At 43.2% G+C, this 26,517-nt stretch overlaps 2 protein-coding genes across 2 annotated transcripts; both read left to right on the top strand.

Moving 5' to 3' along the window:
• Positions 1-10: 10 nt before the first annotated feature.
• LOC110485550 (beta-1,3-galactosyltransferase 2-like) lies at positions 11-12,031 on the top strand. Its single transcript, XM_036942341.1, has 4 exons — positions 11-301; positions 9,798-10,308; positions 10,470-10,676; positions 11,119-12,031. Exons 1-4 carry the CDS (start codon positions 270-272, stop codon positions 11,515-11,517), a joined length of 1,149 nt encoding a protein of 382 aa, XP_036798236.1. The 5' UTR covers positions 11-269; the 3' UTR covers positions 11,518-12,031.
• A 5,209-nt stretch (positions 12,032-17,240) lies between these two features.
• On the top strand, positions 17,241-20,907 carry LOC110485554 (beta-1,3-galactosyltransferase 2). Its single transcript, XM_021556653.2, has 5 exons — positions 17,241-17,417; positions 18,525-18,874; positions 19,243-19,373; positions 19,484-19,873; positions 20,050-20,907. The coding sequence occupies exons 1-5, from the start codon at positions 17,413-17,415 to the stop codon at positions 20,260-20,262; spliced, it is 1,089 nt and encodes a 362-aa protein (XP_021412328.2). The 5' UTR covers positions 17,241-17,412; the 3' UTR covers positions 20,263-20,907.
• The last annotated feature ends 5,610 nt before the right edge of the window (positions 20,908-26,517 follow it).

Genomic DNA, 26,517 nt, shown 5'->3' with positions numbered 1-26,517 from the left:
TCTGCCCTTCCCCTGTCACACACTCGCCCTACCCTGTAGGCTACAGAACACCTGTGAAGCTACACCAACTCCAGCATAGACCCATTGACGTGTGAGGCTCAGAGCCCACCTGGAGTGTGTTCTACTGGATAGACCTGAAACACAGGGGAGGGAGGTGCTGGGATTGTCCTGGGTTGGTCGTACACACACACAGGAGGGGTGTTCTTTCCTTCACCAGTCACTGCCACAAGGATCCATGGTCTCTCTGAGGAGGGGAACTGTCTGCACTCATGGAGAAACAAGGAGGGAATGGATGTAAACGGTAAGCACAGCCAATGACATCTCTCTACTCTGCTCAGGAGAAACTGACTGACGTACAATCAACCAGGGCTAGACAATAGGGTCCAGTTTTACAGGGCTTTACAGTAACCAGTTACTAACTAGATCAACTACACGTTACTTCTAGACAATAGGGTCCAGTTTTACAGTGCTTTACAGTAACCAGTTACTAACTAGATCAACTACACGTTACTTCTACCCAATAGGGTCTAGTTTTACAGTGCTTTACAGTAACCAGTTACTAACTAGAACAACTACACGTTACTTCTAGACAATAGGGTCCAGTTTTACAGTGCTTTACAGTAACCAGTTACTAACTAGATCAACTACACATTACTTCTAGCCAATAGGGTCTAGTTTTACAGTGCTTTACAGTAACCAGTTACTAACTAGATCAACTACACGTTACTTCTACCCAATAGGGTCCAGTTGTACAGTGCTTTACAGTAACCAGTTACTAACTAGATCAACTACATGTTACTTCTACCCAATAGGGTCCAGTTTTACAGTGCTTTACAGTAACCAGTTACTAACTAGATCAACTACACGTTACTTCTAGCCAATAGGGTCTAGTTTTACAGTGCTTTACAGTAACCCGTTACTAACTAGATCAACTACACGTTACTTCTACCCAATAGGGTCCAGTTGTACAGTGCTTTACAGTAACCAGTTACTAACTAGATCAACTACACGTTACTTCTACCCAATAGGGTCCAGTTGTACAGTGCTTTACAGTAACCAGTTACTAACTAGATCAACTACACGTTACTTCTACCCAATAGGGTCCAGTTGTACAGTGCTTTACAGTAACCAGTTACTAACTAGATCAACTACACGTTACTTCTAGACAATAGGCTCCAGTTTTACAGTGCTTTACAGTAACCAGTTACTAACTAGATCAACTACACGTTACTTCTAGCCAATAGGGTCTAGTTTTACAGTGCTTTACAGTAACCAGTTACTAACTAGATCAACTACACGTTACTTCTAGACAATAGGGTCCAGTTTTACAGTGCTTTACAGTAACCAGTTACTAACTAGATCAACTACACGTTACTTCTAGCCAATAGGGTCCAGTTGTACAGTGCTTTACAGTAACCAGTTACTAACTAGATCAACTACACGTTACTTCTAGACAATAGGGTCCAGTTTTACAGTGCTTTACAGTAACCAGTTACTAACTAGATCAACTACACGTTACTTCTAGCCAATAGGGTCTAGTTTTACAGTGCTTTACAGTTACCAGTTACTAACTAGATCAACTACACGTTACTTCTACCCAATAGGGTCCAGTTTTACAGTGCTTTACAGTAACCAGTTACTAACTAGATCAACTACACGTTACTTCTAGCCAATAGGGTCTAGTTTTACAGTGCTTTACAGTAACCAGTTACTAACTAGATCAACTACACGTTACTTCTACCCAATAGGGTCCAGTTGTACAGTGCTTTACAGTAACCAGTTACTAACTAGATCAACTACACGTTACTTCTAGCCAATAGGGTCCCGTTTTACAGTGCTTTACAGTAACCAGTTACTAACTAGATCAACTATACGTTACTTCTAGCCAATAGGGTCCAGTTGTACAGTGCTTTACAGTAACCAGTTACTAACTAGATCAACTACACGTTACTTCTAGCCAATAGGGTCCAGTTTAACAGTGCTTTACAGTAACCAGTTACTAACTAGATCAACTACACGTTACTTCTAGCCAATAGGGTCCAGTTTTACAGTGCTTTACAGTAACCAGTTACTAACTAGATCAACTACACGTTATTTCTAGCCAATAGGGTCCAGTTTTACAGTGCTTTACAGTAACCAGTTACTAACTAGATCAACTACACGTTACGTCTTGCCAATAGGGTCCAGTTTAACAGTGCTTTACAGTAACCAGTTACTAACTAGATCAACTACACGTTACTTCTTGCCAATAGGGTCCAGTTTAACAGTGCTTTACAGTAACCAGTTACTAACTAGATCAACTGCACGTTACTTCTAGCCAATAGGGTCCAGTTTTACAGTGCTTTACAGTAACCAGTTACTAACTAGATCAACTACATGTGACTTCTAGCCAATAGGGTCTAGTTTTACAGTAAATGTCCCAAATTGTATGTACATGGTAGGTACAAAAGGTAAGAGGATCATATATGTGCGCTTCTCATTGCTTACTCAATCAATCCCATTTATCTATAAAGACATTTTTACATTAGCTGTAAAATAAGAGTGATTTAAAGTAACCAGTTACTAACTAGATCATACTTCTGTATGTAGTTACATGTTTGTAACTTTAGATAGACAGACACAGTGTCTACTGTAGAACCTAAGCCAAAGATTTAAATAGGGTAACATTTACATAGAATATGATGACATCAGGCCATTTCTATTGGCCCTAGTCATAAATAGAATGTTTGGCGTTCTCTGAGAAAATGACCCTAAAAGGAGAAGAATACATAGCTGAAGAATGTATGTAATGATGTGGAAAATGTGCAGGTATATACTAAATTTCTATACTTATTATGTACTTATTGAAATACATTAAATTAGCTGTACAGTGTATTAAAGATGGTATCTTTGTCCAGATTGTACTTTTAAAGCTATTTTTACAGCAGTAGTTGTCACTAAGTGCTTTGACAGTAACTATGGTCAGTCACTTCAAAGAAGCAAAAATATGCAAATAAGTCCAAATGAAATCAAATCAAACGTTATTTGTCACATGCGCCAAATACAACAGGTGTAGTAGACCTTACCGTGAAATGCTTACTTACAAGCCCTTAACCAACAATGCAGTTGTAAGAAAATAGAGTTAAGAAAATATTTACTAAATAAACTAAAGTTTGAAAAAAAGATACATAATAACAATAAGGACGCTATATACAAGGGGTACAGTTTCAGAGTCAAGTAGAAGACTACGGTAAAATACACTGTATTTTTCAAAATAAGAGAAGGTAGGGTTTGAATAACGTATAGCGTAGACAAAATACACCCCAGGAGTAGTTTAACTTTGAGTTAAATGTAAATACAGTATTTTTTGATTTTCTGATCGATACATGTTTTATTTTGAGTGCCGACAGCAAACAACCTTTTAAGTAGACTGACTGGAATGGATCGTGCGGAAAAAGAAACCCAGCATAGAGCATATCTGCTTCACAGTGAAAGCATGCTTCGCTTTTATCTGATCAGATATGAACACAGTTCCCCTTATGACACTGATGAAGCCCTGTTAGGTGAAAACTAAAGATGGAATACATTTTAATTTACTTCACTGTAGATAAAGAGTGGGAACCTTCCTCATGTTCCTATTCATAACGAATGACTGTTTTGGTCTAAAAGTAGGCGACGTCAATAATCTATACCTACATGTGCGCTAGGTTTCCCCCTTTTTCATTCCCTGACTGTAGGCAGGTTTCCATTGACCCAGGTTAATTCGACGAAAGCAATGTTGCTAAAATAAATCATTGCGACATGGCAGATGGCATATCACAGGAGGTTGGTGGCACCTTAATTGGGGAGGACAGGCTCGTGGTAAAGCCTGGAGCGGAATCGGTAGAATAGCATCAAACACATAGTTAGATGCCATTCCATTGGCTCTGCTCCAGCCCTCATTATGAGCCATCCTCCCCTCAGCAGCCTCCACTGTGGCAGACATAGAAAACACTTTCTAAAGCCTGACATTGTTATCCGTTTGACAGCAGTGGAATTTTCTTTTGTCAAACTTTCTTTATTGCAACAATTGATTATTTTTCAACTATAAAAGTAATGTTTATTTGCAGGACAATGATTGTCCTGACTTTCAAGAATGTTGTTTTGCCTTGCTTTTCTGGTTGGCTGGCAAGTTTCACCATCCAATTATTTCAGATCTACAAGAGTGTAGGTTTCACCATGGCACGTACGTGGCGGTACCTGGCGGTGCCTGGCGGTGCCTGGCGGTACCTGGCGGTGCCTGGTGCCCCATATAGATAGACATGGAATCACTGGTCACTTATTTTTAAAATATTTGTATTTTATTTAACTAGTCAAGTCAGTTAAGAACAAATTCTTATTCACAATAATGGCCTATATATATATATATATATATATATATATATATATATATATATATATATATATATATATATATATCGGACAAAACACACATCATGACACTAGTCACATTAATAATAATGTTTACATACTGCTTTACTAGTTTCATATGCATATACTGTATTATAGTCAATGCCAGTCCAACATTGCTCGTCCTAATTTGTACATATTTCTTAATTCCACTCTTTTACTTTTAGATTTGTGTGTACTGTTGTGAATTGTTAGAGCTACGAATACAAGCATTTCTCTACACCCGCAAGAACATCTGCTAAATATGTGTATGTGACCAATAATATTTCATTTTATTTCACATGAGAGTTATTAGAATATGGCAAATATTAGTAAATGATTGCATTCTATACATGCTGACTTTCGCGGGCTATAGATGGGAAACAGATAGGTGGGAAGGCATACAGGATATCAACTATTTATTAACGCGCAATTTCCCTCAATGCATAATCGAAACACTTCGACCACTAACTACATTTTTATTCAACACTGTAGAGGGTCACGCCCCTCTGACTTTCTCCACCAATGGCTTTTGAGAACGAGGCGTGGCAAGAGGACGGGAGTCAAGGACATGCAAAAATATTTATGCCTAACCCATCCTCTAAAACAGTGTTTCCCAACCCTGGTCCTCCAGTACTCTCCCCAGAACACGTTTTCATTGTAGCCCTGGACAGACACGCCTCATTCAACTCATTGAGGGTTTGATGATTAGTTGACAAGTTGAATCAGGTGTGATTGTCCAGGCTTACAATAAAAATGTGTACTGTTGGGGAACTGGAGGAACAGGGTTGGGAACCACCGCTCTAGAAGAGCAGCTATATTCTAAGAAATGGTAGAGCCAAGCAACCTAAGCAAATATAGTTTTATGAATGACAGATGAGACATTTATATATCACTATTTTGACAGGTTCTAATGTACGGAAGAGTATCAAATCAAATGAAATTGTATTTTTCACATGCTTCGTAAACAACAGGTGTAGACTAACAATGAAATGATTACTTATGGCCCTTCCCAACAATGCAGAGAGAAGATTTTTGAAATTATACAAATAATAATAACACCAGGAATAAATACACAATGAGAAACGATAACTTGGCTATATACACAGGGTACCAGTCCCAAGTCGATGTGCAGGGGTACGAGGTAATAACATGGCTATATACACAGGGTACCAGTACCAAGTCGATGTGCAGGGGTACGAGGTAATAACATGGCTATATACACAGGGTACCAGTACCAAGTCGATGTGCAGGGGTACGAGGTAATAACATGGCTATATACACAGGGTACCAGTACCAAGTCGATGTGCAGGGGTACGAGGTAATAACATGGCTATATACACAGGGTACCAGTACCAAGTCGATGTTCCGGGTGTACGAGGTCATTTAGATGTGTACATATTGGATAAAGTGACTAGGCAACAGGATAGATAATAAACAGTAGCAGCAGTGTATTTGATGAGTCAAACGAGTTCGTGCTAAAAGCGTCCATGCAGATAGTCTGGGTAGCTATTTGGTTAACTACACTACATGGCCACAAGTTTGTGGACACCCCTTCAAATTAATGGATTTGGGCTATTTTAGCCACATCCGTTGCTGACAGGTGTAAAAAAATGTAGCACCCCGCCATGCAATCTCCATAGACAAACATTGTCAGCAGAATGGCTCATACTCAAGGGCTCAGTGGCTTTCAAGGTGGCAGCGTCATAGGATGCTACCTTTTCAACATGTCAGTTCGTCAAATTCCGGCCCTGGTAGAGTTGCCCTGGTCAACTGTAAGTGCTGTTATCGTCAAATGTAAAAGTCTAGGAGCAACAACGGCTCAGTCACGATGTGGTAGGCCACACAAGCTTACAGAACGGGACCGCAGAGTGCTGAAGCGCGTAGTGGGTAAAAATCATCTGTCTTCAGTTGCAACACTCACTACCGAGTTCCAAACTGCCTCTGGAAGCAACATCAGCACAATAACTGTTCGTAGTGAGCTTCATGAAATGGGTTTTCATGGCCGAGCCACCGCACACAAGCCTAAGATCACCATGCACAATGCCAAGCATCGGCTGGAGTTGTGTAAAGCTCGCTGTCATTGGCGGAGTGATGAATCACGCTTCACTATCTGGCAGTCCGACGGATGAATCTGGGTTTGGTGGATGCCAGGACACCACTACCTGCCCCAATGCATAGTGCCAACTGTCAAGTTTGGTGGATGAGGAATATTGGTCTGGGGCTGTTTTTCATGGTTCGGGCTAGGCCCCTTAGTTCCAGTGAAGGGAAATTGTAATGCTACAGCATACAGTGACATTCTATATGATTCTGTGCCTTCCCAGAAGAGTGGAGAATGTTATAGCAGCAAAGGGTGGACCAACTTCATATTAATGCCCATGATTTTGGAATGAGATGTTTGAGGAGCAGGTGTCCACATACTTCTGGTCATGTAGTGTATTTCACCCAAGTCCTTGTGGTGAGATACACACTGTAGGTAGAGACAGTTGAGTTGTGTGTGTAGCAGTCTTATGGCTTGGGGGTAGAAGCTTTCAGGGTCCTTTGGTTTCAGACTTGGTGCATCGATACCGCTTGCAGTGCGGTAGCAGAGAGAACAGTCTATTTTAACAGAATAGTACTCAGTTGTCTTTGACAATTTTTAGGGCCTTCCTCTGTCACCGCCTGAAATAGAGGTCCTGGGTGGCAGGGAGCTCTGCCCCAGTGATGTACTGGGCCGGACGCACGACCTACCCTCTGTAGGGCCTTAGGGCCAAGTAAAACATTATTTTTTTAATGGTGATGGGGGGTGGTACTTTGAATTTTTTTTCACGGATAGTACTTTAAAACTTGAAATACTTTGAGAATAAAGTTTAAATTATAATTTTTTTGAATAAAGTCAAAACACTATTTCGAGAATAAAGTGGCAATCTTTCGAGAATAGAGTGGCAATCTTTCGAGAATACAGTGGCAATCTTTCGAGAATGGAGTGGCAATCTTTCGAGAATAGAGTGGCAATCTTTCGAGAATACAGTGGCAATCTTTCGAGAATACAGTGGCAATCTTTCGAGAATACAGTGGCAATCTTTTGAGAATACAGTGGCAATCTTTTGAGAATACAGTGGCAATCTTTCGAGAATACAGTGGCAATCTTTCGAGAATACAGTGGCAATCTTTTGAGAATACAGTGGCAATCTTTTGAGAATAGAGTGGCAATCTTTCGAGAATAGAGTGGCAATCTTTCGAGAATAGAGTGGCAATCTTTCGAGAATAGAGTGGCAATCTTTCGAGAATAGAGTGGCAATCTTTCGAGAATAGAGTGGCAATCTTTCGAGAATACAGTGGCAATCTTTCGAGAATACAGTGGCAATCTTTCGAGAATACAGTGGCAATCTTTCGAGAATAGAGTGGCAATCTTTCGAGAATAGAGTGGCAATCTTTTGAGAATAAAGTGGCAATATTCAAGCATAAAGGCGTGGTTATATTTCCAAATGAAAGTATATATTGGGTTATTAATTGCATGCCTCCCTGGCTCCTTGTTGCTGTATGCCCACTGTTGACATGCCTGAGTTAGATGACTGGTGAAACGATACTTTAGAGCTGGCTTTAGTAACAAGGAAATCCTTGCTCTTTTAGCACATAATAGCCAGACGATTAATAACTATTAAGACCTGGAAGAGGTTGTGCCACAGATTGAGTGTTTCCAGAAGGAGGAACCACACGGACATGGATGAGGTATTTCATCCAAGTCCGTGTGGAGACGGGCGGGTTGTGTGTGTTTGCAGGTGTGTGTGTGTGTGTGTGTGTGGGCGGTAAAAAGTTTTGTGCAAAACAAACAAATGGCCACCAATCTAATGATCTAATACACTCTTTCAAAGAGGTGTCACTGCGCACTAATGCTTATCAATCACTCGCACGCACAAAATCACAATCTTGGCACTGTCACTGAATGCAAAGACAACTGTGATCTGAGTCCCTGTCAGTATGCCCTCAGAATTTGCTTAGACGTTCTGCTGCGTAGCCTAGGCAAAAACTTTGCAAAAATTCGGTGCTTAATGGCAACTGTTAAAGCGACCATTGTGCTTTACTAACAGTAGTATTCCCCCCGTATGGCAACTATCCTTCTAACAAATGTCGGCTAGTAGGACACGTGAGCAGCACCCCTAATAAAACAAATTATTTTGGAATCCTGGAGACCGGGATGTGTATGTCCCATGTCAAGCTGCTCTCCAAATTAGCTACAACACTGCTATTTTGCAGCCCATTATAAACCTATAGCGGCCCACTCGATTGAGTACCCTAGCCTGTAGGCTAATCGTGCGTTAATGTGGGCTAGTGAAAGTAAATTATAGGCCTATCCAAAGGCTGCCGGAGGCATAAACCATGAAGAAGGGGTTTTACACCAAGTGTCTGTAGGAGGAGATGCAACTCATTGCCCACTCCTGCACGAGCAAACCAGCTAATCTGAGGCACTGTTTGAATATATTAATGGAATGGATTCTCCCTTTCTTAAAATAATCATTGATCTAAATATAAGCCTATTAGACGATGATAGGCTATATGCTATAAAGAAATAATCACTGATCTGACATGGTCAGATGGTAGCCTAGGGTTTCCATCCGTGCTTCCCTACAGGGACCCGCAATCCTTTCCCACACAATCCGTGACCTACATTCACAAGATAATAAACCTAGGCCTATGAGGCTATATCATTTAAAGTGTAGTTTACATAAAACAGTCAAATGTGTAAATGAACCTTTCGTTTCAACATATAGGCTGCTGGCCAAGCTGTTATTCTCTAAAGTACAGTATGCATGGTGTTGGCATATGCAGGGTGCACCTCTTCGTGTCTGGCAAAGCACCATGGCCGTTCGGTAGAATGGTATTGCCTTGGCGATATCGTTTTGTGTGTCACACACACGCACACTTGCATACACACACACAACCCACTCTCTACCTATGTACTGTATGTAACCAGACGGACTTCTGTGGTTCCTCCGGTCCTAATACTTATAATAATATCATTATGATGTGCTACAGGAGAAAGGATTGCGTTGTTACTAAAGCCAAATCTAAAGTATAGTTTCACCAGGTCATGTAACTCAGATACGCGCACAGCAACAGGGAGCCAGGGAGGCTTGCAGTTAACCACATCCCCTATATAAATATAAATATGAATATAAATGTAACTGCGACTTCATTCTCAAAATGTCAACTTTATTCCTAAAATGTTGACTTTATTCTTCGAAACTACATTTTAATTTTATTCTCTAAATATTGACACATCATTCTCGAAATCATCAAAAAACACCGGCGTTTACTAAATGTTTATCTTCACTTGGAATACTCTTCCATACTAATGAGACCATGTTGATCTACCAATCTAACCTCTATTTTCTTCTTCTCCCATTTAGTCAAGTCGTGGTCGAGAGCCCTGTACGACCACTGCGGTCTCTGGTGCGGCCGTGTTTCATCTTCCTCCTCTTCCTGTCCACGGTCATCGTGATCATCCTCTTAGGTTTTCCTGACAGATTCTCCCAGACAGACTGGTGGAAAAACCTATCACTGTACACATACTACCATAGATGGACCAACCCCGACCGCCACCGTGGACCATCCCCAACCACCATTCCCCCAACCACAGTACCAGCCCCACCCTCAGCCACCATACGTCCGCTACCAACCAATCACTACCACTTTGGCTACCCTCGTAACTACCACTTCATCGTAGACGAACCGGACAAGTGTAATACCCAGACCCCGTTCCTGGTGCTGATAGTCCCCGTGGCGCCCGGTAACCTGGCCGCCAGGGACGCCATCCGCAGGACGTGGGGTAATGAGACCCTGGTGCAGGGGAAGAAGGTACAGACGCTATTCATGCTAGGACTTCCTGGAGGACTAGGTGCCCAGGAGCTGCAGGAGAAGGTTGGTCTTGATTGTTTTAGCTTTTTTTAGTGTTGTGTTTATTTTTTAAAAGTGTGTTGGGGTTGTTAATATTTAAATAGAGTTTGATTTGATTTTGATTTGATTGTGACTTGAGCTGACCTAACTTTGACTTTGTCTTGACTCTTGACTTTGATTTGAAGGTGAACCAGGAGAGCCAAGTGCATCATGATCTACTCCAGAGCAACTTCCTGGACTCTTACCTCAACCTCACCATTAAGACCATGGTGATTATGGACTGGCTGGCCACCCACTGCACCAATGCCACCTACGCCATGAAGATCGACTCAGACATGTTCCTCAACGTAGAGAACCTGATGACTATGTTGCTGAGACCGGACGTCCCCAAGGTTAACTTTATTTTTATTTTATTCAACCCAACCTCCACCTCTTTGGGGGACAGCTTTATTACTCTGTCTGTCTGTCTGTCTGTCTGTCTGTCTGTCTGTCTGTCTGTCTGTCTGTCTGTCTGTCTGTCTGTCTGTCTGTCTGTCTGTCTGTCTGTCTGCCTGCCTGCCTGCCTGCGCCTGCCTGCCTGCCTGCCTGCCTGCCTGCCTGCCTGCCTGCCTGCCTCTGCCTGCCTGCCTGCCTGCCTGTCTGTCTGTCTGACTAACGTCTGTCTGTCTGTCTGACTAACGTCTGTCTGTCTGACTAACGTCTGTCTGTCTGACTAACGTCTGTCTGTCTGTCTGTCTGTCTGTCTGTCTGTCTGTCTGTCTGACTTACTAAGTTTATTCTTTAAAAAAAAAAAAAATTCTATACAAAGATTAAATTCCTTCCCTATTTCCCAAGGTGAACTACCTGACAGGGATGCTGATGTGGGATCGCCCGGTCATCCGGAACCCCAACTCCAAATGGTATGTTCCGGTGGAGATGTTAGCCGACAACCGATACCCGACCTACACACTTGGTATGGGATACGTGTTCTCCAACGACCTGCCGGAGAGGTTCGTGGCGGTATCCAAGGACATCAAGCTTTTTAATATAGAAGACGCCTATGTTGGCGCCTGTATGAAGAAACTGGGCCTCTCGCCCACAAACTCACCAGATCCTTGGCAATGGAAGGCCTATCTCGGCAAGTACAATCGCTGTGAATTTTCCAAAGTCATCACCTATATTTTGAGCCGCCCGTCCCAGATAGTGGACTACTGGATGGACCTGAAGAAGACACCTGGTCCACCCTGTCCCTAGACACTGATCTAGTGTCCATTTGGTATTTTTCATCCTAATGGTCGAGTCTAAGTCTTTAGGTAGCCAAACAGATATATATACCTGTATATATCGATGAAAAAAACACAGCTGTAGCTCTGCCACCTTCCGCCTCAGATGTGGAAGGCTGACATCGGCGCATGTGGTGGATTGAGATGCAGCCCATGCAATAAAACAGATATCTCTAGCTTAAACAGACCGTTTCTGATGGGAATTTTTATGTTACGCTTATTCAATTTCCGCGTGGACATTGAATCTGGTACTAGTACTAAGTTTCACGGACTCTATCAGTGTCCGAGGGGCAGGTAGCTGAGCGGCTAGTGTTGTGCCAGTAACTGAAAGGTTGCTAGTTCAAATCCCCTAACAGACAAGGTGAAAAATATCTGTCGATGTGCCCTTGAGCAATGCACTTAACCCTAATTTCTTCAATGTTGATAATGACTGACCTTGGCTGTAACCCCATTCTTGGGGGGAGTTGAGATATGCAAAAAAAAAAGAAAAATCAAAGGTGTATAAAACAGACTTTTAGATGTGTGAACCAGGACAAATATAAGCACCTACCTTGTTAGGACTCAATTACCCATAATGACATTGGGTAGGGTGGGAAATAAAGATGGGTGGTGGTGGGGCTGGTCGGGATGATGAAGTTAGGTCATTGAGTAGTTCTGAACTTGTAATGACTGTCGGAATGGGATATCTGACTTTCAAAGTCTTCATTTACAATGGTGGAACATACTTTGCAAAGGGATCTTTTGTGATTTTGTGATCCCGAATCTCAGGAATCCAAACAAATCCAGACAGATAGGAGGATGGGATCAGCATCTGTCTAGTCTCTTGTGATAGATTAACACTTTCACAGGCCAAAACTCACACAAGATGTGTCTCTGTTCACATAAGATTTGTCTCTGTTCACACAAGATTTGTCTCTGTTCACACAAGATTTGTCTCTGTTCACACAAGATTTGTCTCTGTTCACACAAGATTTGTCTCTGTTCACACAAGATTTGTCTCTGTTCACACAAGATTAGTCTCTGTTCACACAAGATTTGTCTCTGTTCACACAAGATTTGTCTCTGTTCACACAAGATTTGTCTCTGTTCACACAAGATTTGTCTCTGTTCACACAAGATTTGTCTCTGCCCACACGATATTTGTCTCTGTGTTACATGATCATCTGTCTGCCAAATTCCATTGTGTTGTGACACCATTCGGGAGACGGTGTTCTAGAAACCAGTTGGGTAACCTGTAAGAAACACTGGTGAGAACCAAAAGCCATCCATTATGAATGATTCAGTCTCTAACTCTCAAAAACAATTGAAAGGAAGATTATTCTGTACATAAAAAAAATAGTTTTGTCAAGAAGTATTTGCCTAGTGAATTAACAGTAGCCCGTAGGCCTAGACCTTGCCCAAACCAAGTAGACCGATATAACAGTATCAAATATTTAACAGCATAATATATTTATTTTACTGGGTTCTTTTTCAATTCAGCGACATCTACATGAATAATTAAGTTACATATATTGTTCAACAAAGCCTCTTTTTATATCGGCATCAGTATATTAAGTCACACATTATGTTACACAAAGCTTCTCTCATCCTGTTTGCTTAGCATGACACTGTTCAAATGCTGTTTGACTTCTATGTACGTATTGCACAATTCATTTATTTGCAGAACAGTTGACTAAAACCTGGACAAGAATAAGGTGTGTTCCATTGTCAACGAAAGGAGTTCTGTTCTCTTCCATTGTCAACGAAAGGAGTTCTGTTCTGTTGTCAACTTCCACAATGAAAGGAGTTCTGTTCTGTTGTCAACTTCCACAATGAAAAGAGGAGTCCATCATTATTCTCAATGTCTGATGACTGGTGTAACAAAATAAGATGATATGAGTAATGACATTAGGAAGGTAATGCAGAAGGCTGCAGCCCTGGAAAGCTATGAATCACAGGAGGCTTGTGAGGGGAGGATGGCTCATAATAATGGCTGGAATGAAGGGAATTGTATCAACCACATGGGAAAAATGAGTTTGATACCATTCCATTTATTCCGTTCCAGCCATATGAGCCTGTCCTCCCCAATTCAGGTACAACCAGCCACCTGTGCTATGAATATGATGTGGCATGTGTGTCTATGTTCTTTGTTAAGGACATCATCGTTGTGACAATATGAACAATGATGATATTGAGATTATTTATGTTATGAAAAGCACAATAAAAGTTCAATAAATTATTTGTATTATTTACGATCATAATCATTGACATGGTGAATGCATTGCAGTTGACAACAGGGATCTTTAAAAAAAAGAGAGACAGGGTTTAACTGTCAGAGATTTGTCTCGTAGAAGAAAGGCTCTGTCGAAATGTTGACAATAAAGGCTACTTAATACTCTGTTCTCATGTGTTGGTTTCTCTTGTCCTACCAAATAAACTACCTGATGGAAGGAAAGTGGGTACATCCCCTATGGAACCTTATTTCCTACCCATAGGGCTCTGGACAAAAATAAGGCACTATATAGGGTGCCATTTGGAACACAGTAAGTGCTTGTGGTGAGAGAAAACGATGCTGAGTCATTCAACTCGTCAGGCAGGCCAGGCCGTCAGGCAGGCCGGTAGGCAAGCCTGTAAGACCTAATTCCTATTTTTAGACGTTGCCGAAGCCTGCCAGATCTTACAATGACTACATAGGTAATTTAAGTATCAGCTAACCACATATGTTATAGCAATTTGTCAGTCGTTGACGTGGCTTGCAACCAGTGGTTGTTGCGTCGCCTCGACAGCTGTGGAGCGCACCCTAGGTCTGTGAGACCTCTCTATTTGCTTGTTAGGTCATAACAAACCAGACCACCCATAACTAATGCCGCGTTCAAGTGCTAGTTGGAACTAGGAAACTCGGACCACCAGATTGCTTTCCAGCGGAAGTCATTCATTGTCAACGGAGCAGTCCGCAACAATGAGTTGGGGATGCGGCATTAGGCTGCACCGCATGTGTTCAATATTTTCAACTCGTGTATTGCTTTACCGTGCAGTGGTACAAACAGAAGTTCATAAACAGTCAAGCCAATTAGCTAACTATGTAACTACAAAGCTAACCACTTTGTTAGATACACTACATTACCAAAAGTATGTGGACACCTGCTCGTCAAACATCTCATTCCAAAATCATGGGCATTAATATAGAGGTGGTTCCTCCTTTGCTGATATAAGAGACTATACACTCTTATGGCAAGGCTTTCCAATAGATCTTGGAACATTCCTGTGGGGACTTGCTTCCATTCAGCCACAAGAGCATTAGAGGTTGGGGACTGATGTTGGGCGATTAGGCTTGGCTCGCAGTCTGCGTTCCAATCGATCTTTACAGTTGGCACTATGCATGGGGGCAGGTAGCGTTCTCCTGGCGTCCGCCAAAGCCAGATTCATCCGTCGGACTGCCAGATGGTCACAATAACAGCACTTACAGTTGACTTGTTGGAAAGGTAGCGTCCTATGACGGTGCCACGTTGAAAGTCACTGAGCTCTTCAGTAAGGCTATTCTACTGCCAATGTTTGTCTATGGCGATTGCAAGGCGGTGTGCTCGATTTTATACACCGGTCATTAACAGGTGTGGCTGAAGTGGAAGGGGTGTCCACATACTTTTGTATATATAGTGTATATCCAAATTGGACATTAATAACCACATTCAGGGCCTGTTACATTATATACCTCATGACGGATTTGAGGAATATCCACTTTGTTTGATCAGATTTGTTGAATGTGCGCAAATCCGGCGTCCTTCTATCCCCAACCCTCTGTGTTCCATTGACCTCTTCGCCACATCTATAGAACATGCATGTTTTTCTGTGATGCAAAGTGTCAGCTATATACAGTTGAAGTTTATATGCACTTAGGTTGGAGTCATTAAAACAAATTTCTTGTTATTAACAAACTATAGTTTTGACAAGTCGGTTAGGACATCTACTTTGTGCATGACACAAGTCATTTTTCCAACAATTGTTTACAGACAGATTATTTCACTTATAATTCACTGTATCACAATTCCAGTGGGTCAGAAGTTTACATACACGAAGTTGACTGTGTCTTTAAACAGCTTGGACTATTCCAGAAAAGTATGTCATGGCTTTAGAAGCTTCTGATTGGCTAATTGACATAATTTGAGTCAATTGGAGGTGTATCTGTGGATGTATTTCAAGTCCTACCTTCAAACGCAGTGCCTCTTTGCTTGATATCATGGGAAAATCTAAAGAAATCAGCCAAGACCTCAGAAAAACAATTGTAGACCTCCACAAGTCTGCTTCATCCTTGGGAGCAATTTCCAAACACCTGAAGATACCACGTTCATCTGTACAAACAATAGTACACAAGTATAAACACCATGGGACCACACAGCCGTGATACCGCTCAGGAAGGAGACGCGTTCTGTCTCCTAGAGATGAACGTACTTTGGTGCGAAAAGTGCAAATCAATCCCAGAACAACAGCAAAGGACCCTGTGAAGATGCTGGAGGAAACGGGTACAAAGTATCTATATCCACAGTAAAACGAGTCCTATATCAATGTAACGGATGTGAAACGGCTAGCTTAGTTAGCGTGGGCGCTAAATAGCGTTTCAATCAGTGACGTCACTTGCTGTGAGACCTTGAAGTAGTAGTTCCCCTTGCTCTGCAAGGGCCGCGGCTTTTGTGGAGCGATGGGTAACGACGCTTCGTAGGCGTCAGTTGTTGATGTGTGCAGAAGGTCCCTGGTTCGCGCCCGGGTATGGGCGAGGGGACGGTTTAAAATTATACTGTTACATCAACATAACCTGAAAGGCCACTCAGCAAGGAAGAAGCCACTGCTCCAAAACCGCCATAAAAAAAACAGACTACAGTTTGCAACTGCACATAGGGACAAAGATAGAGAAATGTCCTCTGGTCTGATAAAACAAAAATAGAACTGTTTGGCCATAATGATCATCGTTATGTTTGGAGGATAAGGGGGGAGGTTTGCAAGCCGAGGAACCATCCCTACCGTGAAGCACGGGGTGGCAGCATCATGTTGTGCTGGTGCTTTGCTGCAGGAAGGACTGGTGCACTTCACCAGTCACGGTATGGCCATTGGAGTGGCCATCACAAAGCCCTGACCTCAATCCTATAGAAACGTTTTGGGCAGAACTGAAAAAGTGTGTGTGAGCAAGAAGGCCTACAAACCTGACTCAGTTACACCAGCTCTTTCAGGAGGAATGGGCCAAAATTCACCCAACTTATTGTGGGAAGCTTGTGGAAGGCTACCCGAAATGTTTGACACAAGTTAAACAATTTCAAAGCAATGCTACCAAATACTAATTGAGTGTATGTAAACTTCTGACCCACTGGGAATGTGATGAAAGAATTAAAAGCTGAAATAAATAATTCTCTCTACTATTATTCTGACATTTCACATTCTTAAAATAAAGTGGAGATCCTAATTGACCTAAGGCAGGGAATTTTTACTCAGATTAAATGTCAGGAATTGTGAAAAACTGAGTTTAAATGTATTTGCCTAAGGTGTATGTAAACTTCTGACTTCAACTGTACAATACATTTCTATCTCGAACTTTATAGAATGCTCAATTTAGAACAGATATACTTTTCATTCAGTGCAATCTTTTCAGGTCTATACAATACATGTATATCTGTCAGTTGTGGCCTCTCCTTTCCTGGAGCCAGGTACGTGGTGTGTGGGAGGGGCTGTGGAGAATACAAAACAAAAGCCACCCAACCTACAGTGGCTCCTTCTCTACCTGTGGGCAGCCAATTATTTGCTCATTTCACCATCGTCAACATGCATTGAGGAAGAAGAAAGAAGACGTCAACCATGCGCCAATCTCGTTGAGCGTCATGAGCCGGATTTGATACAAAAAAACATGAGGTATGTGTCAATTAAAGCTGGAGTTTGTTTGTAGACATTGCGACATTATTTTGAGGGTGTGTATTAGTTATATTTCACGCTATTATGATCCAGTCATATGGGATTACACTGAACGTCATCAAATATAGTTTCCCGGTTGTAGAGTATGTTACTGGATGTGGGCAAACTTTAGTTCCAGTTTATGCCAGCCCAGTGCTAACACGCCTTATTCAAATAAACCGACTGAAGCCACAATGATGACCGGTGTTTTAGTGCTGGGGTGTAACAACAGCCAGCACACCTAGTAACTAGAGCGGTGTTGGATATCCATGGTCTAGGGGTGGGCAATTCCAGTCCTCGAGGGCCTGATTGGTGTCACAGTTTTGCCCCAACCCCAGCTAACACACCTGACTCCAATAATCACCTAATCATGATCCTCAGTTTAGAATGCAATGTGATTAATCAGGTGTGCTCTCTCGAGATGGAGAAAGTGTGACACCAATCAGGCCTCCCTGGACTTCTAACACTTGTCTGTCTTTTATGCGATTTAATTATGTGATTGTCAGACAGCCAAGGAATAGTTATTGTAGTCTAACTACACCACCAGTACACCAGACGCAATTGTCTTCGTAACAAACTCCTACACAAAGGGCAAAGCAAACCGTGGTCATGCAATATAGCCTACTCTTGGTGCTTTCAAGACATCTGATAACATGACCCTGCTGCAACAGGTGCCATCTCTAATTTCTTTCCTTATATAGTTTATCAATTTGTCTGATCATGCACCAGTGACCATCTATAACTACTGTATGTTGCACCAGAGAGAGCTACTGTGAAAACCTCAACTTTGATTTCATGCTGTTCAACTGCACATAACACAATGCCACTTCTCTTTTAGGCAGGCTATATTTTTTTCATTGATAATAACTGCAGACATGCACATGGTCTTATAGAAGTATAGTATATGAGAGAATAATTAAAAATATTAATTTTAATCTTAATGATATATTCATGTTTGCTGTGTAAGGGGTGATTTCAAGAAATGTTTATACATTCAAATGGTACTTCTGTACAACAGTGTGGCAAGAACCATTGACCCACTCTTTTTATCCTTTCTCTCTTCATCAGCCCAGCTCTGATGCAATCCTGTACAGCCCTTTCTGGAAGGCTGTATAGAAGACCCTGTTTTCTATTCATCCTGGTGGCAGTGGCTGTCTCCGTGACCTACACCACCTTCGCCTTGAATTGGTGGAATGACCCACAGCGACCCTCGGTAATCAGTCACACTGGAAAGATTGCTGATGATGATCAGGTGAACCCGCGTGTCTTGACCAATCGGAATGGTGTCCAATGGGAGGATCCCGGGCGGTACCACGTGGCATACCCGCGGGGATACAAATTCATAATGGATGAGCCGGAGAAGTGTCGGACCGGGAATCAGGCCCCGTTCCTGGTGCTGATGGCCCCCGTGGCGCCTGGTAACCCTACTGGAAATTTCACACAAGATTAACACATTCTGTTTGCAATTCTAACATGATCCATTGCATGTGAAGTGATAACCTGTTTCCAATATATTTTAAATGTATGTGTATGTATGTGTATGTGTATGTATGTATATGTATGTGTATGTATGTATATGTATGTGTATGTATGTGTATGTATATGTATGTGTATGTATGTATATGTATGTGTATGTATGTGTATGTAGGAACTAAAAATGCAATCCAAACTAGCTTTTTTTTTCAGGTGTTTGTGAAAGTCGACTGGAAGAAATTGTTACAGTAAAATGTGTTATTGTGTAATTATTGTATTTCCAACACGTTTTTAACATGTACATTTCCGGTAGGTAACCTGGCCTCCAGGGACGCCATCCGCAGGACGTGGGGTAATGAGACCCTGGTGCATGGGAAGAAGGTACAAACGCTATTCATGTTAGGACTTCCTGGAGGACCAGGTGCCCAGGAGCTGCAGGAGAAGGTTGGTCTTGAATGTTTTAGCTTTTTTAAAAAAATTTTATTAAGTGCGTTGGGCTTGTTAATATTTAAATAGTTTGATTTGACTTGAGTTGATTCTGTTCTGATTCGAAGGTGAACCAGGAGAGCCGGGTGCACCACGACCTCCTCCAGAGCAACTTCAAGGACACCTACCATAACCTGACCATCAAGACCATGGTGATCCTCGAGTGGCTCGTCTCGCGGTGCCCTGAGGCCTCCTACGCCATGAAGATTGACTCAGACGTGTTCCTCAACGTCCAGAACCTTGTCTCCATGCTGGTCAACCCTGACACTCCCAAACAGAACTACATGACCGGTCTAGTCTGGTGGCACAGCCCGGTGCTGAGAAACCCCAACAACAAGTTCTTCCTGCCTTATGAGGTGATGGCTGAGTCGGAGTATCCTCCGTACCCTCTGGGGTTTGGCTACATCATGTCCATGGACCTCCCCAAGAAGATCATGGGGGTCACTCCACAGATCAAGGTATGTTGAGCTTCTGTATTTTGCTAAGCAAATGTTCCTATGTATGGGACTTAAAGTATTATTTTTTCTTTATTTCTCTCATTCATTGGTAACACTTTATTGTTATGTAGCATTCACAAAGCATGTCATTATTTAATTAATCCTGCCATTCATCCATCCATTTAATTTCATTCAAGCCCATCTACATCGAGGATGCCTACCTGGGGATGTGTCTGAAGCGACTGGGCATCTCCCCCACCAATCCTCCCAGAAAGTCACTCTTTGACGTCAACCCCATCTACAGCTACGGACGCTGCAAACTGTCCACCGTGGTTGCCGTGACGACGACCAAAGTGAGCCAGCTGCTGAGGTACTGGCAGGACTACACAAGGCCCGGCCCGCCGTGCTGAGAGGGTAATCACCACAGCAAACATTGCTTCTTCCTGTTTGGAAAACGGAATTCATGAAGACACTTCCTGTATGTTTCCCTTCCTGGAAATGTTGAATTGGAACTTTGGGTAAGAGACATTGGCTCTTGCATAAGAGACATCCGTTCACTCTTGTTGGGAGATCCATAGGTTGTTTGGTATTTTGCTAATGTATACCTCAACCCTTCCCTTTACATTGACTGTGGTGCAGTGAAGGAGGTGGTGTTGGAGATGGCTTATTGGGCCTGTCTCAATACCTTTCAACTGTCACATGCTGCAACAAAAAGATCCCAAGCTGCATATTTGTATCATACCTGAGAGCCTTAAGACTGGATCCTATCAGATCTGCGCTAGCCGACACCCGCATAGTGGTTGTATTGGTGTCGGAGGTGGCACTGTCAAATCCACAAGCGGCTCCCGGCACTATACCTAAAGTGGACATTGCCATTGGCTGACACATATTGTGTTATTTTATGGTTGGTTATGACCCCTACATCAATAGCCTACGTGTCAACAGTATGTTTATGTTATATAGTATTGTTGAGAAATTTAGAGTTACTTAGAAATGTCCTTGTTTTGGGGTGAAAAACACTTTTTATCCATTAAAATAACATCAAATTGATCAGAAATACAGTGTAGACATTGTTGATGTTGTAAATTACTATTGTAGCTGGAAACGGCTGATTTTATTTATTTTTTAAATTTTACCCCTTTTTCTCCCCAGTTTCGTGGTATCCAATTGTTTAGTAGCTACTATCTTGTCTCATCGTTACAACTCCCGTACGGGCTCGGGAGAGACGAAGGTTGAAAGTCATGCGTCCTCCGATACACAACCCAACCAAGCCGCACTGCTTCTTAACACAGCGCGCATCCAACCCGGAAGCCAGCCGCACCAATGTGTTGGAGGAAACACCGTGCACCTGGCAACCTTGGTTAGCGCGCACTGCGCGTGGCCCGCCACAGGAGTCGCTGGTCGGTAGGACATCCCTACCGATCAAGCCCTCCCTAACCCGGACGACGCCGGTTACAACAGAGTCTGGGCGTGAACCCAGAGTCTCTGATGGCACAGCTGGCGCTGCAGTACAGCGCCCTTAACCACTGCGCCACCCGGGAGGCCTCACAGCTGATTTTTTTAAAATGGAATATCTACATAAGCGTACAGAGGCCCATTATCACAGGGATGCAAACTAGTCACCTTTTGGCGAAATTTGCCATTTTGAATCCAAAATAGGTGACCTACGTGATTTGTGTAGATCTGATGCGAAAAGTTGTGTATGTGTGGTTGGGGTTGGATCACTACTGGCTGTAAGCGAATGAGTGATGCGCGTTTGGCGAAATACTGGCTGTATCCAAGGCTCAGCCAATCGTTTGCGTAACAACAGAATGCAGCGCAGCAAGCGACTGAAGAGACAACCAATTTGCTAGTTACAGCCAGTAGTGATCCAACCACACACACACACATATTTAGCGAGTATTCAGACCCCTCTAGCAACACAATTTCAAAAAATCGACTAGCAACTTTTTCTTTTGTTATTGAAGACTTTTGGAGACTAAAGTGAAAGCACGTATCCTTCTTACTCTTCTCAACGAGCAGCTGGTCCCTCCGCGTCCAGACTGCAAATGAACAGCGCATGCGGGAATCCGCCGCTAGCTGATCTCGCCCTGGCTTACATTCAGGGCGGGATGTAAATGTAAAATGTTCTTTGTCTAAAATAAATCACTGCATTTGACTCATACAGCCTCAGTCACTTACTCACCTTGTCCACTGTGTGTGTGTGCCTCTCTGTGACATAAGCTAAACATCTAGCTGGCTAGCTCATCATGTCTGTCTAAACTGTACACTCAAATACAGAAAGGAGTGGGAATCAAACCCTGAATTCAAAGGCTGGTTGAAGCCGTTTATTGGAGATGATACACGGGCATACTGCCTGTATTGTAAGGCTGATTTCTACTCCAAACTTAGTGATGTAAAAGAACACATGACAACTCAAAAACATACTCAAAAGGCAAAGCTTAAGTTCCATCCAAAACAAGCTGACATTAATGGTTAAAAAAACTTGACTCTGCAAAAAAGGCTGAGGCCACCATGGCATTAGCTATCGCTGAACACTGTTCCATGCTGGCATGTGATCACATTGGAGAAGCATGTAGAGCTGCTTTCTCAGACTCCACCGCTGTTACCCACTTCAAAATGCTCAAATGATTAATGGTGTTCTAGCACCATACTTTCTGAACAAGTTGGTCCCAGATGTGGGTGACCAGCGTTTCAGCCCCCTCGGAGTCCATGGATGTAAGTCTTTCTAAGTACCTGGGGGTTGTGATAAGGTAGTTTAGTGACACCAAGCAGACAATTATATCAACATTTCTGGGGCTTGTTGAGTTGGAGGGAGGAGATGCCAAATCTATGGGGAGGAGATGCCAAATCTATAGGGAGGAGATGCCAAATCTATAGGGAGGAGATGCCAAATCTGTAGCCCATGCTGTTGTGGCTTTCCTCAGTGTTATCTTAAAGAGAAACTCCTGGGGATAGGGACTGACAATGCCTCTTATGACAGGGATTAACAATGGGGTCCATAAAGTGCTGAAGGAGGAGTATGGCCTCATCTGGTTCTTATTCGCTGTGTGTGCCACTCTCTGCAGCTTGCTGTAAGTCAGGCTTCCAATGACACCATCCCCCGTAGTGTGGCGTACTTGGTACGAGAGACTTATAACTGGTTTTCAGTGTCTCCAAAGTACAGGGAGGCCTACAAGGCCATATATGAAACCATCAGCTGTGGGGAGAAACCTTTACAGATAACCAAGGTGTGTGCCACACGTTGGCTCTCCATTGAATCCGTGGTTTCACGCATTTTGGACCGGTGGGAGGAGCTCAGGCTGCATTTCGCAGTCACCAAGTCCAGTGAACACTGCTACATGGCTGAGGGTTTATACTCCATGTACAGTGAACACTGCTACATGGCTGAGGGTTTATACTCTATGTACAGTGAACACTGCTACATGGCTGAGGGTTTATACTCCATGTACAGTGAACACTCCTACATGGCTGAGGGTTTATACTCCATGTACAGTGAACACTGCTACATGGCTGAGGGTTTATACTCCAAGTCCAGTGAACACTGCTACATGGCTGAGGGTTTATACTCCATGTACAGGGATCCTCAAAACATACTGTATCTGACTTTTTTGAAGTCAGTGCTGGGTGAGTGATAAGATAATTATGTTCTCCAGGTACATAACCCAATTGAATTATATTACTCTGTCTGCAAACCAGAATTTGTAAGATCCTGGTCGAATGAAACAAACGGAGGCCCAGCTAAAGTAGTTAAATGTTTATTCACGGAACGTTCTAAAGTAAAGAATACAACATTTTATACTGACTTCTCACACATACGCACACACTGTCTGTCTCACTACCTAGCCAACAGAGATAGTGACCTTGTCCTGCTACACACACTGTCTGTCTCACTACCCAGCCGACAGAGATAGTGACCCTGTCCTGCTACACACACTGTCTGTCTCACTACCCAGCCAACAGAGATAGTGACCTTGTCCTGCTACACACACTGTGTCTCACTACCCAGCCGACAGAGATGGTGACCTTGTCCTGCTACACACACTGTCTCACTACCCAGCCGACAGAGATGGTGACCTTGTCCTGCTACACTGTCTGTCTCACTACCCAGCCGACAGAGATAGTGACCTTGTCCTGCTACACACACTGTCTGTCTCACTACCCAGCCGACAGAGATGGTGACCTTGTCCTGCTACACTGTCTGTCTCACTACCCAGCCAACAGAGATGGTGACCTTGTCCTGCTACACACACTGTCTGTCTCACTACCCAGCCGACAGAGATAGTGACCTTGTCCTTGAGACGTACTCCCCGTTCTCTCCCAAATCTCTAGTCAGGTCGGCACCAAGCTCAGACAGTGTGTTTAAATACCATAAAGGCCTATTGTTTTACCCTAATTCTGACTAGGACTACACATTTATTGATTATGATTTTATACATTCTAATCAATTCCATACAATTATATGTTTCAGGGTGGAATATTCTAATCATTCAATTAACAGACCATTCTCACCCATCAGTGAGGTACAGTAGTGCTGGGTGAGGTACAGTAGTGCTGGGTGAGGTACAGTAGTGCTGGGTGAGAGCAAGTAGATCCTCTTAAGCTACTTGACAGCTTAAGAGGTGATCAAGTCTGTGAGCAGCAGGGTGCTGAATCCACTGGCAAATGTTGATGTACACAAAGAGCCAATAGATGGATACATCAGTCCCAAACCGTACCTTGGTTACCTTTTTGAGTCAAAGGCAGCTGAGCTCCACCTTGTACCTGAGGATGAAAACAATATCCGAAAGTGGTGTGTAGCCTTCACCATCTCCCTCACTATGGAGTTGTCCGGCAGTCTCACCCTCAACATTGAAGCATTGCCTCCCAGGTGGCGCAGTGGTTAAGGGCGCTGTACTGCAGCGCCAGCTGTGCCATCAGAGTCCCTGGGTTCGCGCCCAGGCTCTGTCGTAACCGGCCGCGACCGGGAGTTCCGTGGGGTTTTTATTTTTATTTTTTTAATAAAAAAATAAAAATAATTAACATTGAAGCATGTCAGTTTTCAATGTGGAGGAAACTCTAAAGCACAATAAGAGCCCTGGAGAAATAGAAAACATAGCCAAGCTCATTGGCTACTCCCCTGCAGAGATAGACAAGATAGTCCAGCAATGGCGTGCCATCCATCTTAGTAAATGGAATGAGACAAAAAACAAACTGAGCTTCTGGAGTGAGATTTGGAAGTTCAGGGATGCAGCTGATATCAACCCGTTTCAAGAACTTGCCATGGCTGCTGTGTCTGTGATGTCCTTGCCACAGTCGAATGCTGAAGTCGAGAGAGTATTCAGACAGATGAGTGTGGTAAAAAGCAAACTTAGACATCGGATGTCCTTGCAGACCCTTAACTCCATCCTGTACATTCGTTATGGGCTGAAGCTGTCTGGTGAGGCTTGCTATGAGCACCAGCTGCCTGATAATGTTTTGAAGCTTTTTGGTTCATCAGCTGCTTACTCATTTAAGTCAGCTCCCTCAGTTGCTGAACCTGCCATAGAGAGCCTTGACCAAAAAGACGATGACCCAGTCTTTCTGTGACCCAGTACAGCCTGTGTGTGTGGAGGGGGGTCTGGAAAAAACAACCATTAACCTGAATTAGAGCCTGACTAGTTACCATCATTTTCTCACATTGCCATTGCCCGTTTTGGTCCATTTAGATTAGATTGTTAATGTAGATTGTATGTTAAAAAAACAAACAAAAAAAATGGTATGGTTATAAATGTTCATGTTTTACTGTAACTTGTTGTATGCTCCACTCCACAGACCGGAACGGTTCCCAGTCCAGGGTCTCCGGCGACGGTCCCCAGCCCGGGGTCTCCGGTGATGATCCATGCAGTGATGGTCTCCAGCCCGGGGTCTCCGGCGACGGTCCACAGTCCGGGGTCTCCGGTGATGATCCATGCAGTGATGGTCTCCAGCCCGGGGTCTCCGGTGATGATCCATGCAGTGATGGTCCCCAGCCCGGGGTCTCCAGCGACGGTCCACAGTCCGGGGTCTCCGGTGATGATCCATGCAGTGATGGTCCCCGGGGGGGGGGGGTACTGTCACGCCCTGACCTTAGTTATCTTTGTTTTCTTTATTATGTTGATTAGGTCAGGGTGTGACATGGGGGATTGGTTTAGTTTTTGGATTGTCTAGGGGTTTATGTCTATGGTTGCCTAGATTGGTTCTCAGAGGCAACTGTTTATCATTGTTACACACACCTCTATGAAGAGAGAACACAACACCCTCCTACAACTCAACTCTCAGTGAAGTGAAAGAGGTATGGATTGTAGGTGCGAGTAAGGATTTACCGTTTACTAGGAATGTCTTCCTTCACACGGTAATATGGGGAAAAGGTGCTGGACGGAACCAAAGCAAAGAAAGTACATATCAAAGCCCCCCTCCTATCTTACCTGCCTAACCACTACTTACCTAACTAGCACCACCTGGTGCCCCTAACCAAAATACAGGGTGTGTTCCGCCCAGGTCTTACCTAGTGTGCCTGGACAGTGAATATACTATGGGTATGTATGCCCGCAGGCCTCTTGCCTAAACACTCCCTAGGTGCCTTCTCCCCTGGGAACAAATAAAACAGGAGAACAAACTATTTCAATGATCAAAACAGAGCGTCCTATTGACACATACCAGACATA

This window comes from Oncorhynchus mykiss, chromosome 13, assembly GCF_013265735.2.
Source record: "Oncorhynchus mykiss isolate Arlee chromosome 13, USDA_OmykA_1.1, whole genome shotgun sequence".
Taxonomy (NCBI): domain Eukaryota; kingdom Metazoa; phylum Chordata; class Actinopteri; order Salmoniformes; family Salmonidae; genus Oncorhynchus; species Oncorhynchus mykiss.
The sequence above is the reverse complement of the archived record's forward strand: the minus strand, read 5'-3'. Positions and strand labels throughout refer to the sequence as shown.

What these genes read in the sequence shown, in the direction of transcription:
- LOC110485550 (XM_036942341.1), top strand. Translation starts at nt 270, where the DNA reads ATGGAGAAACAAGGAGGGAATGGATGTAAACG. An exon ending in GGAGGGAATGGATGTAAACG is followed by an intron (nt 302 to 9,797) that starts GTAAGCACAGCC and finishes TCTCCCATTTAG; the next exon opens with TCAAGTCGTGGTCGAGAGCC. An exon ending in CCCAGGAGCTGCAGGAGAAG is followed by an intron (nt 10,309 to 10,469) that starts GTTGGTCTTGAT and finishes TTTGATTTGAAG; the next exon opens with GTGAACCAGGAGAGCCAAGT.
- LOC110485554 (XM_021556653.2), top strand. An exon ending in GATGGCCCCCGTGGCGCCTG is followed by an intron (nt 18,875 to 19,242) that starts GTAACCCTACTG and finishes CATTTCCGGTAG; the next exon opens with GTAACCTGGCCTCCAGGGAC. An exon ending in GGGTCACTCCACAGATCAAG is followed by an intron (nt 19,874 to 20,049) that starts GTATGTTGAGCT and finishes ATTTCATTCAAG; the next exon opens with CCCATCTACATCGAGGATGC.